Source organism: Nilaparvata lugens, chromosome 1, assembly GCF_014356525.2.
Source record: "Nilaparvata lugens isolate BPH chromosome 1, ASM1435652v1, whole genome shotgun sequence".
Taxonomy (NCBI): Eukaryota; Metazoa; Arthropoda; class Insecta; order Hemiptera; family Delphacidae; genus Nilaparvata; species Nilaparvata lugens.
Genome location: NC_052504.1, coordinates 45,893,098 through 45,906,433, shown reverse-complemented (window position 1 = coordinate 45,906,433; position 13,336 = coordinate 45,893,098). Strand labels below are relative to the sequence as shown.

Genomic DNA, 13,336 nt, shown 5'->3' with positions numbered 1-13,336 from the left:
TAACTGGAACGGGCTGTCCAATGCTTAGCTACAACCAAAAGTGTGTAGGGCGGAGTGAGTGAGACAGGCATACCGTGTGGGGTTCCCTTCTCTCTCGTACTCATACATTCAAGCAGGCTGTTGCAGCTCTTGAGTACGATTTTTCATTTTTAAAGTTTAAAAACGGATTTGAATGAGTATTAGGGCTATTAGTATTAGATCACAACCTTTTCTCTTAAATATTGTGATATATTTGTAGTGAAATGCGTAGAATTGAATAAAAATACGACCGAAAAATGGTGATGTATTGTGTTGCATTTGGATGCAAGAATGGGCATGTTAAAGGAAATGAAATACCATTTCACAGGTAAGTCGAACATTTTTATTCTGTTAAATAATTTGAAGAAATCTTTTTGTTTTACATACATTTCCAATACTTCTTTCTATATTGATCAGTTTATTTGACCAAAAATTAAACAACAAATTTGGTTATATCCCTAGTAAGTTATACCGTACTGTGATAGTTTCTATGTTTAATGAAAATTTCAGCCTACTTTATAGCATCTAAAATAAAAAACATAGTTGAAGAACAAATTAATCCTTATTCAAAAAAGAATAAATAATATCTGATGCAGAAATTGTAAACGTTTCCCTACAAAGACTATCATTCATTCTATCACATATTCTATGTATGATGTAATTTATGGATATAAATTTGGTGTTAAGCATCAGCATATAATAATAATATAGTATATTTATCATAATATTTGTATACGGTATATCATGTAGGTACAGTAGGCGTATCATACATTTTATGTATAATGTATAATATAAATTTAGTGTAAGTAGCAGCATAAATATACTAATAGAATCTGATAGTATAATACTATAATCTAATAGAATCTATAAGTACGAAAAAATAAACATATAATGAATTTTGTGTAAACACAGCTTTACAATAATGATTAATAATTCTGTGTTATCATCATGAGATGACATAATTTATTTTATTTACCTACTTTTATTGTGAAAAATATGAGATTGGACTATGAGCCTGTTTTTTTATTCCCAATCATTTCATGACAGTTTATATTTGTCCTTGTTAAATAAATAAAAATAAATAAATAATAGGCTTCTCTTAAATCTGGCCCAAAGTTATTCCCGTGCTTGTGAAAAGTTAACAATACTAAAACTACTGCAGTCACAAATAAAAAAATTTCTTCTCTTTATTAATATTCAACCTATATCATTATTTTTGCTCTCAAAAAGTTAACAATGAACTGCTTAATGAAGGAAAAATAACGCTTCCGTGGAATAAGACATACAATATAGAAATAAAATAGAAATTGAGATTGTGCAATGCATTTTCCCATAAGAGCCAATGCGTAACAAAATGAACGAATCCCACAGCAATGCGGGTTGCCTATCTTTACCAGCTGCCTCACTTTTTTGTGTTGCTAGTACATTCCAGTTAGTTTAGAGTTCACTGGTCACCAAACATGCAAAACCACGTGAGGCTCGCTGTAGAAATGCTCCTCTAGAATGGAGAAGAATGCGCATGCGCTGATAATGTATTTGTTAGAGCAGCTCCGTTCACTGTGATATCTGTTACTGAGCTCTGACTGGCATTAAGTGGAACTGCAACTGATTCGCCAATGCACGAAAACACAACATAACCTCTTTATGTCAAAATCAAAACTTGTAACATAACCTCTAGTACACACAGCCAAATGGTTGTTTTTAAGTAAACAGCCCAGAAAGAATTTTTCTAGACGCTTCTATACATATTTTGGGACGCTGAATTCGAATCTCAAATTAGCTGACATGCCAGAGGGCGGCTTTACCCCCAAAACCTCCCAAAATTTTGGACTTTTTCAATTTTTCCATTAATCTTGAGAACCTTGAGTTTTTCGAGAAAAAGCATTTTCTACAAGATTAAAGATAATAAGATTTCCAATAAATTGAGTGGTTGTGCAGGATTCTACCATTTTTGGTATGAAGTTACAAATTTTCAAAAAATGGGTATTTTTTCAAAGGGTTTTTCAATCCTACAACTTCCACCCTATACAACTTGGATATTTTTCTAGCAATGATTAAAAAATCACACATCACATGAAAGAACATCACAAGAAATCACATTAGTGTGGCAATGTAACTCACTCTTCATCTCTAGCACCATCATCATCATCCAGCTCCTGCTAGACTTTAAATATCTATGTTAACCCTACGTTGGTCGAAGTCAAATGAGTCACATAGTTGGTCGACGGTGAGCGCAGTGCTCACCATTGATTTTTGCAATCATATTTTCAATTTCACATGTAATTTTGCATGGAAAACTACTTTTATAATAGAACCTCAATATTCATAGCACAAAAAATTTATTTTACATCAAAATAAGTCATAGAAATAGTAGTTTGATGATATTATTACAATAAAAGCAAAAAAATTGTACTGATAAAAATTGATATTTTTCAAATAGAACCATTGTCTAGTCTTTCTCCATGTAATGTGAACATTGCCTAGTCTGAGTCAGATCTATTCTCAGTACAATTTTTCTTACACTGCATGCACAATGTTACATTGTGTTCCCCACACACTGGCGTCTCACAGTTAGCACACCTAGCTTTTGCCAGTCTATTTTTCTTCTTAGGACAAAATCCACATTTTACACGATCAGTATTGTAAACAGCTCACTCTGGTGTTTTAGATGGAATTCTTAAGTATTCACGAATTTTCAATCTGAGATCAGTTTGTAAGCCATTCATTGAGGCTCTAAGAGTCATGTGGGGCTTGATGAGTTCTAGCGCCAAATTTTTGAGAACTTTCCTCCTGGTGAGTTTCTCCCCTGTGTTGGAGTGAAGAATTATTTGGGCATTAATTCCCCCAATGTCCATCAGAGAGTAGAAGATACGAAGAGGCCATCGAAACGAAACTCGTGCAACACTGTATTCTCCTTTCATACTGTCAACCAAATCAACACCTCCCTTTGTGCTGTTATAGAATGTTATAACTTTGGGTTTCTTCATGTCACCGGTGTCCTCATCAATCTCATCAGAATCATGCATACTTGATATCAGTATCACATTCCTATATTTTTTTGGGATGTAGGATAATATCATGGATTGTTCACCAAAAGCAAACAAGGTACTTTTGACAGGTCTGTGTCTTGTGTTCACAAGCTCTGGGGGCAATTCTCGTTTGTTTTTTTTCAGTGTAGCCACCACTGTCAACTTGTTTTCAGTTACTAGTTCATTTACCACTGGTATGGAAGCAAACCAATTATCCATGGTAATGTTACACCCAGAACCATGAATCGGTGCTGTCAATCTCTTCACAACTGCATGAGGCCTGTTGTCAATTGAAAAAGGTCCTGCTGGCTGGGTACCACAATACAATTCTAAATTGTATGTGTATGTTGTCTTAGCATCAACCAAAGCAAACATCTTGAGTCCATATTTTGCTGTTTTTTTTGGGCATATACTGCCTGAAAGAGCATCTTCCCCTAAATGATTCCAGCATTTCATCCAATGTCACATACTCACTCACATTGTAGTTTCCCATACAACGTTCCACAAATCCTTCAAAAACATTTCTGATAGGTGCTAGCTTGTCCAATTTCCTTCTGGTTGTTCTGGTGGTTTCATCATCAAAACGAAGAGCACGTAGCAATAGATAGAAGCGTCTGTAGGTCATAACCAAACGAAATATTTCAGGTCATAGCCCATCATTAGCCCACAAGTCCATAAGATTGATGTGTGATGACTTCAAAACTCCTGCCAAGTAGAGGAGACCAACAAGAGCCTTGATTTCTTCAAAATTGGTATTGACAACATCAGACTCCTTTTTATAATTCGGCCTGATTTTTTTTAGGTGAATGTTTGTGTGATGAGTTATTTCCTGAAGAACCAAATCTGAGAAAAAGAGACTCCAAGCATCTTTTATTGTTCTACAATTTTTTGCACCTCCCTTCACACCTGGTTGATGCAAAATAATGTTCCTAGCTAACCTCCGTCTTTGTTGATGGAGTGGATGAACGTTCCAAATTGTAGTTTTGTCCTTGCCTGTATAAACTTGCCCATCATGAATATCTTCTTCACTGTCTTCAATAGATTGTTCACTGTTGGAGTCGTGTTCACTGTTGTATGTAGCATCTTCTTCCTGATCAGAAGACAAATATCCATCGGATATTGAAGTGGATAATTTTCATCAGTGTCTTCCTGCAGCCACAGAGCTATCTGCTCCTCATTCATTGTATATCACTATAAACTAGTCCTAAATACTCTAACACCAACACTACAAACTCCGTAGTACTCTCTAGTGAACAATAAACTTGAAAAATGAGCCAATAAGAGTGAGTTTGTAAAAAAAAACAATAAATCAATGGTCGACGGGTGAGCGCTGTGCTCACTAGAGTGTACCTGTGTGACAATCAACCATCTAGACACAACTGAGTCAGAAATGGAGGAATGGCTGAACGGCTATCCCCTCTATACATCCTAGAACGCAGCTAGCTGAAGATTCAAGACAGTGCAGCCAACCTCTGTAAAACTATACCAAAAATGATATGAAAGTGAGCGCTGCGCTCACCCGTCGACCAATGGAAAGTCTAGAATAAATTGAAATTGAAATTTGATAAAAAATAGAAAATTCCTCCTTGAGTGTATTTCAACCCATATTCCCATACAAAAAAAAGGCGATTCAGTCAGCTGAAGAATTAATTGCATGCAATTACTACAGTTTTTCTCATTAATTCATAACATCAACTAAGGCTATTTGGGAGCTATTACACAGATGCTAACAAATGATTTCAGTTGCTTAATTTGCAACATAATTTACATCAACAAACTGAAGCGGTTCGAGATAATGTGCGGTTTTTGTTTTTGAGCTGTTTCCATAATTTTCACCAGCTCTGTATAGTTGAAAAATACGGGTTTTAATGATCAAAATACAACTATTCATGAGCAAGTTACCATCTTCAGAAGCAAACGTGAATTCATTAATTGATGGCTGAAATTTATCCTCCTCTGTCAAGTGTCCCACTAACTCTGAATGTTGACTGCTTAGAGCTTTTCTGCAGTCTTCGAATGGACATATTGCTCCTTCTTCTGCAGGCCTGTTACTTTTATGGACATTTTGCAGATGTCGCTGTAAATTATAATTAGTGGACAATTGTTTTCTACATAAAGTACAATTAAAATTAGATGATTTCACAGACATAATGGCTGCACGTGTTCACTCATTCACAATGGCTGCCGACTGTAAAATGTACATGCTGATTCGTTCACTGGTTCACGAAAACAAAGTAACAGTTATTTTTCCAAGTTGCAGGTAACAAACTGCTCCAACGAATGTGTTTCTCGAAAACAGATAATACGCTTGCGCAGTAGAGAGGAGCAGTTCTACAGCGAGCCTCGACTGCAAAACTATCCATGTCCATGATAGAGGAGCTTCTCTTTGTCTCAGAAACAGAGTAACGGCCAGCAACAGTCACAGTTATACAAAAGTATTCTTTGAGTATCTATAGTGAGGTCCACGTTATAAAGGTAGTGTACGATTTGCAATAGTGTTGCTATCCTTGTCTCGTTCAACAAAAATGTAAAAGAGTTAGTGGTTAGTTTTTATTTAGGTTATATTTGATAATGTTTTATTAGGATAGATAAGGTTTTTGCTTTAAAATTGCAATATGCTAGAAGGGGCTAGGGTCTAGGTGGAGTTATGTTTTTTGATGTTTCAAAGCACAGAATTACAAGGAGTTTTATAGGAGTTTTCTCTGTTTCAAAGGTAAAAGGATAGGTTAGGCGGTTAGGATTTTGCTTTGAATCACATGTTTGTGAACATGTTCATGAAATGAACCACATGTTTGTGAACATGTTCATGAAATGAACCACATGTTTGTGAACATGTTCATGAAATGAACCACATGTTTGTGAACATGTTCATGAAATGAACCACATGTTTGTGAACATGTTCATGAAATGAACCACATGTTTATGTTTTGTTCTAAAGATGACGAATAAATCCAAAGTATTAAATGTGAAAGGGTTAGAGGTTAGGTTTTATTCAGGTTATATTTAATAATGTGTTATTAGGATAGGTTAGGTTTTGCTTTGAAATTGCAATATGCTAGAAGGGGCTAGGGTGCAGTTAGAGTTATGTTTTTTGATGTTTCAAATGTGAAAGGATAGGTTAGGGGGTTGGGATTTTGCTTTGAAATCTAAATTATTGAATGTGAAGGGGTTAGGGGTTAGTGGTTAGGTTTTTTCTGGATTATATTTAATAATGTTCCATAAGGTTAGGTTAGGTTTTTGCTTTCAAATTGCAATATGCTAGAAAGGGCTAGGGTCCAGGTGGAATAATGCTTTTTGATATTTCAAAGGTGGATAGATAGGTTAGGATTTTGCTTTGAAATTGCAATATGCTTGAAGGGAATAGAGTTTTTTCAAATAGTTATGTTTATTGATGTTTTAAATGTAAAAGGGGAGGTTGAGGGTTCGGTTTTTGTTTTGAAATGACAATATGCTGACTTAGTTATAGTGTTTTTTAACATCAGTTAAATAACAACTGTTATATTTTATTAATTATATTTTTCAAAAGTACTCTTTCTTTTATTAAATAAAATAATAATAAATTAATTATTATATTGAATTTAATGATAAATCATCATTGGATAATAATATCTTCATCAAATAGAATGACGATTGGCTCCAGTTACAGTGCTCGGTAACCATCATCACAAAGAACGTTACATTCAAAGATCTGACTGAATGGAACGGGAAAAACCCGTTGCTAACGCATGCGCGATACGGTGCTGTCTGAGACAAGGAGTGGTTTGTCATGATAGTCCATGACACCATGTGCTTGTGCTTGCTGCATTTTGCCCTTGGATGATTAATTCTATTCCTCCACTAGGTATAACTTCAATAATATTACATTGAACATTACTTGGCAAATTTCTATATGTTTAAAAAATTTACTACTTATTCCTTCAACGCTGGGATTGTTTCTCAATTTGAATATCCATGGACACAATAGGACTTGTAAGTTAACTATTTGTACACATTTATTAAATTATTTTTGAAATAGGTAGCCTATACTAATTATTATTACAGTTGCAATTTTAGTAGATGGTTTTGCAGTGATGTCTGGGTGTCAAAAATTGTTGGAAATTGAAATAAATACTATTTAACTTTTCATCACTATTTATTTGGAAAAACATTTAGAAAAAGCAAAAACTTTAGGAGCATTACAACATAAGAATTTCTTGGTCGCCATCTTGCTTGGAACAACAACAATCGATAGTACACATTTGATATAAATGTATGATACAACTTATCGATATTAGGCTACAACGTTCGGTATTGATACTCGATATACAAATCTAATACCCGTCCTTACATTTATATCATAATGAAACAAATACAATGATATCAATTACAAAAGAAATATTCAGAATACAAAGCAAATACAAAATCAATATTCATCAAAAAATTTTATCAAATTACTAATCCACTAAATTAATCAACTTCTTGAATTTTTCAAAAGTAACATGAGGAAGAGCCTTTGTCATGATATCGGCTTCGTTATCTTCAGAACTAACCTTCACAATTTCTACAGTTCCATTAGAAACGTTTTCGTGTACAAAATGATAATGTACTTTAATATATTTTGAATTTTTAGTAAAATTACTGTACTTGGCTATGGCTACAGCACCAGAATTGTCTTAATAGATTTTAACTGGTTTTTCAACATCTTGAAAAATACTAACTCAATCACCAATTTCAATTCAGTTACTGCTTCAGACGTAGATGATTATTATTCAGCAAACGTAGATGATTTATTTACACTACCTTGTTTCTTTGATTTCCAGAATACAACGTTTCCATATAACCTAATAATGTAACCAGTAGTTGACTTTCTATCTACAGAATCTCCTGCCCAATCGGCATTAACAAAACAATCCAAATCATCATTTTCATCATTCTTATTAAAAGTAAGACTTTGATTCTTAGTCAAATAAAGATATTTCAAAACTCTCAATGCATATTTGAAATGAGTTTCATTACAACAGTTTTGGAATCGACTCAAATAGTTCACACTGTGACTTATATCTGGTCTTGTACCTGAACTTATATACAACAGAGCACCAATTAAATTTCTGTACTTCAAATCAGTAATTCCATCTGCTTTCTCTAATTTGAGATTAGCTTCCATAGGAGTACTATCTTCTTCTTCTTACAGCTTAATCGTTTGATTGGTTGGCAGCCTTCCATCTAAATCTGTCCATTGCTACTCTCTTCCATTGTTCATAGTTTATAGCACCCAGATCCTTCGTCATTTCTCTTAAGTACTGTAGCCGGGGTCTCCCACGACCCCTTTGTCCATCAACTGTACCTTCCAGAATACTTGACATAAATGCGTCGTGCCTTATCATGTGTCCAATCCAAGAATGTCATCTGGCCTTGAGAAAATTAAGAAGAGATCTTTTTTCTGCTGCCCTCTGGAATACCTCCTCATTCGTAACTGTCTGTTCATTTTATTTTGAGCATATGCCTCCAACACCACACTTCAAAAGCATTCAGAGTCTTTTCCTCAGCCTTACCAATAGTCCACGTTTCAGACCCATAAAGAGCTATACTCCAAATGCAACTCTTTATTAGTCTCTTTCTTATTTCCAAGGTTAGACTATTTGAGGAAAGAAGCTGCCTTTTACTAATAAACATACCCTTAGCTTCTCTGATTCGGCGCTTTATATCCAGTCTATCTTTTCCATCTTCTGATATAATGCTTCCAAGATATTTGAACATTTTTACTTGCTTCAGGGCGTAATTATCTAATTTAATGGACACATTCTCTGGGACTTTTGAGCAGACCATTACTTCTGTCTTTATCATATTTATCTCCATATCATATTTATTTCGTAGAATCTCATGCAAGGTGGAGGAGTACTATACAGTTTGGAATTGACAATGTTATACTTGTTTCCCAATTGTTCAATATATGAAGTTTGATTCAGTTCCATTTCATTGTAGTCATACTCAATATTAATCCCCAAATAGTTTTTTATGTTACCCATATCTTTCATCCTGAATCTATTTGACAGTAATTGTTTGACATTATCTCTTGTTTGTCAGAGCCACAAATCAAGATATCATCTACAAACATAATCAAGTAAATCTTTACGTTATCCTTATCCATAAGATACAAACAGTAATCATGCTTGCTTCTTTCAAAACCAATCTGTCTAATAAAATCATCAAAACACTCATATCATGCCCGAGGGCCCTTCTCTTAGACCGTACAAAGATTTCTCTAATTTACATACTACCTTATCAGTACCATCTTCATAACCATCAGGTTGATTTACATATATTTCTGACATAACTTTACCATTTTGGAAAAGCAGTTTCAATATCCATTTGTTCTACAAATAAGCCTAGTTTACAACAATAGGAAAGTAATATTTTCAATGACATCATTTCAGCAACTGGAGAATATATATCATCCACTATCTCTTTCTGTTGAAATCCTTTAACAACTAGTCTAGCCTTAAAATTATTGTCTGATTTTTTAGTAAATACCCACTTAACATCAAGTATTTTTTTATTCTCTGGTTTGTCAACCATTATCCAGGTTTTGTTTTCACTTAATGATTGCATCTCTTTATTCATTGTTTTAATCCACCTTTGCTATTCATCAGAATTTATTGCTTAACTATAATATAACTAACAGGGCCAATACTGCAAAAGTTCGCATCAAGAGAATTATTATATACATAGTAGTCATTCAGTTTCACTGGAGGTTTTCTATTTCTCTGAGGTTTGGTTTCTACTTAGGTAGAATCTGCATCATTATCCTCTCCTGCATTATCCTCACATTTACTTTCTACAGATTCTGTTTCATCATTGAAATCAATACATTTTACATTTTCTTCGACTATATCAATATGCCTAGCAACTATGATCTTATTGTTCAGTAAAACTCCATATCCTACATCACTATAACCTAACAGTATTCCTAACTCAGCTTTCTTGTCCCACTTTGAAATGCGTTTAGCTTCTGGAATTCTAACAAATACCCTACTACCATACAATTTCAAATATTGCATAGTTGGCTTCTTGCCAAATACTATTTCATATGGGGTCTTTTTTCGATTGTGTTTGCCAATGTCCTATTCTTGAGATAAGCAGCAGTACAAACTATTTCTGGCCAAAATCGTTTATGAACTCCAGCTTCTGATAACAAACATCTTGCCATATCCATGATAGATCTATTGTATCTTTCAGCTGTCCCATTCAATTCATGTACATATGGAGGGCATGCATTTATTACAATACCTTTCTCTCTAGCCAAGTCAAAAATTTTGGAATTAATATACCAGTAAGGTTTTCAATTTCATTTATATAGCTTACAAAACAATTATACACTTCACTCTTAGACTTAATTGTATTCACCCTACCTAGCTTACTGAAGTCATCAATAAAAGTAAGAAAGTACTTTGCACCACAATATACAGTAGTAGTATGTGGTCCATTCAAATCAGTATGTACTATTTCTAGTATTTCATTAGCTCTAGTTCTACTTTTATTGAAAGGCGAATTGTGCATTTCATTTTCAATAAAAATCATACATTTCATGAATTCATTACCCAAATCTTTAAGCAAACCTTCTACCATCTGATTTTCACACATGTTTTTCAGATAAATAAAGTTTACATGTCCTAGCAAACAATGCAGTTCTCCCTTTAAACTTGAATCTACAGTTTTGTCAATAACTTCTGAACTATTTACTCTACTCTCTTCACATTTAATAGTACTGGTCATCTTATACAAATTGTCAACTTTCCAGGCAATAGCTATTAGAACATTTTCTTGGTTGAATATTTTAGAATTATTACCACAAGAAATAATTTTATGCTCATTGGTAATCTTTGAATAGCTAATTAGATTTCTGTTCATGTCTTTGACATAATTCTTTTTCATTTTAATCTTTTCCTCTCTATTGAAAACTTTGAAATCACTTACTACAGTACCTACTTTTGTTGCTTTTAGAATTCTACCATCACCTACCTTGACATCAATTGGATTTTTCAATTCAATACTCTCATAAAAATATTTTTCGTTATTAATGACATGATCAGTACAGCCACTATCCAGTAGCCACTCTATTTTCAACTTACCTAGTGAGTTACTTACTTGGTAGTTTTCAAGTTTTGTATTTTGTACTTCTACATTGAAGTTATTCATTCCTGTTTTATGAGATTTTTGGTAGGATGAGCCAGGCCTTCTTCTCGGCTGCCAGTTGTTGTCTTTCTTCTGCCTACAGTCTCTTTTCAGGTGTCCTAGTTTTCCACAATTGAAGCAGGTCCTTGTTTCTTTCTTGAATAATTTCGGGTGTCCAGAATGTTCCACTGTATACACATTCGAGTTCGGTTGATTGTCTCTTGTTTTAGTGTTCATCAGGGTAATTTTGTTTTTCACGCAGTCCACCATCTGGTCTTCTTCTTTTAAAATGTCAATTAAATTGCCGATGTATGAGTAAGAGTCCGGTAACATTCTCAACATATATATAATTGAGTTTTTCCTTTTCTGTGACCGTCGCACCTGCGCTTTTAAGTTTGTTTACTGTCTTCTCAAAATCGCTGAAGAATTCAGTTACATCACTGTAGTCCCTCAATCTTAATTTGTCAAGTTTATTCCGGCACACTATCTGAAGAGTGGTTGATTGTTTGAGATACATCTGGTGAAATTTCTGTATTATATCATAAGCAGTTTCAATATCGCTAATAAAATCAAGTTGCTTGTTCGTGATCCCACTATAAATGTAGTTAATAGCTTTCATGTCCATGGTTAACCATTCACTGTCTTTGTCAGATTCTTGTTTAGGTCGAGTTAGGACAATGTCACACTTTTTCATTTTTAGGAACATAATTAATCGTCTCTTCCATGAAGAGTATTCTTGTCCGTCGAATATAGGAATATTCACATTGCCTTCGGCCATGTTGAAGCTCCTTCCTTTCAGCCATGTTGCACGTCGACTATTTCTTCTTCAAACAGAGTTTCTGTTCACTAAAATCTTTCAAACCACGCTCTGCTACCATGTTGGAAATTGAAATAAACACAATTTAACTTTTCATCAAACCTCCTCATTCGTAACTGTCTGTTCATTTTATTTTGAGCATATGCCTCCAACACCACACTTCAAAAGCATTCAGAGTCTTTTCCTCAGCCTTACCAATAGTCCACGTTTCAGACCCATAAAGAGCTATACTCCAAATGCAACTCTTTATTAGTCTCTTTCTTATTTCCAAGGTTAGACTATTTGAGGAAAGAAGCTGCCTTTTACTAATAAACATACCCTTAGCTTCTCTGATTCGGCGCTTTATATCCAGTCTATCTTTTCCATCTTCTGATATAATGCTTCCAAGATATTTGAACATTTTTACTTGCTTCAGGGCGTAATTATCTAATTTAATGGACACATTCTCTGGGACTTTTGAGCAGACCATTACTTCTGTCTTTATCATATTTATCTCCATATCATATTTATTTCGTAGAATCTCATGCAAGGTGGAGGAGTACTATACAGTTTGGAATTGACAATGTTATACTTGTTTCCCAATTGTTCAATATATGAAGTTTGATTCAGTTCCATTTCATTGTAGTCATACTCAATATTAATCCCCAAATAGTTTTTTATGTTACCCATATCTTTCATCCTGAATCTATTTGACAGTAATTGTTTGACATTATCTATCTCTTGTTTGTCAGAGCCACAAATCAAGATATCATCTACAAACATAATCAAGTAAATCTTTACGTTATCCTTATCCATAAGATACAAACAGTAATCATGCTTGCTTCTTTCAAAACCAATCTGTCTAATAAAATCATCAAAACACTCATATCATGCCCGAGGGCCCTTCTCTTAGACCGTACAAAGATTTCTCTAATTTACATACTACCTTATCAGTACCATCTTCATAACCATCAGGTTGATTTACATATATTTCTGACATAACTTTACCATTTTGGAAAAGCAGTTTCAATATCCATTTGTTCTACAAATAAGCCTAGTTTACAACAATAGGAAAGTAATATTTTCAATGACATCATTTCAGCAACTGGAGAATATATATCATCCACTATCTCTTTCTGTTGAAATCCTTTAACAACTAGTCTAGCCTTAAAATTATTGTCTGATTTTTTAGTAAATACCCACTTAACATCAAGTATTTTTTTATTCTCTGGTTTGTCAACCATTATCCAGGTTTTGTTTTCACTTAATGATTGCATCTCTTTATTCATTGTTTTAATCCACCTTTGCTATTCATCAGAATTTATTGCTTAACTATAATATA

At 33.9% G+C, this 13,336-nt stretch overlaps 1 protein-coding gene across 5 annotated transcripts in view; it reads left to right on the top strand.

Moving 5' to 3' along the window:
• Positions 1 to 6,800: 6,800 nt before the first annotated feature.
• The window catches only part of LOC120352801 (zinc finger protein 878-like), a 126,752-nt gene continuing 120,216 nt past the window's right edge, over positions 6,801 to 13,336 (top strand). For 3 of the 5 annotated variants that reach the window (XR_005572110.1, XM_039435070.1, XM_039435063.1), the window contains exon 1: positions 6,804 to 7,016. Coding sequence is in view for 3 of the 5 variants with exons in the window: in XM_039435070.1 (XP_039291004.1) it covers positions 6,999 to 7,016 (18 nt within the window). In the remaining 2 variants the exon portion in view is untranslated. Of the gene's footprint in view, positions 7,017 to 13,336 lie in introns of all 5 variants that reach the window. The other 2 variants (XM_039435053.1, XM_039435059.1) reach the window with 2 other exon arrangements.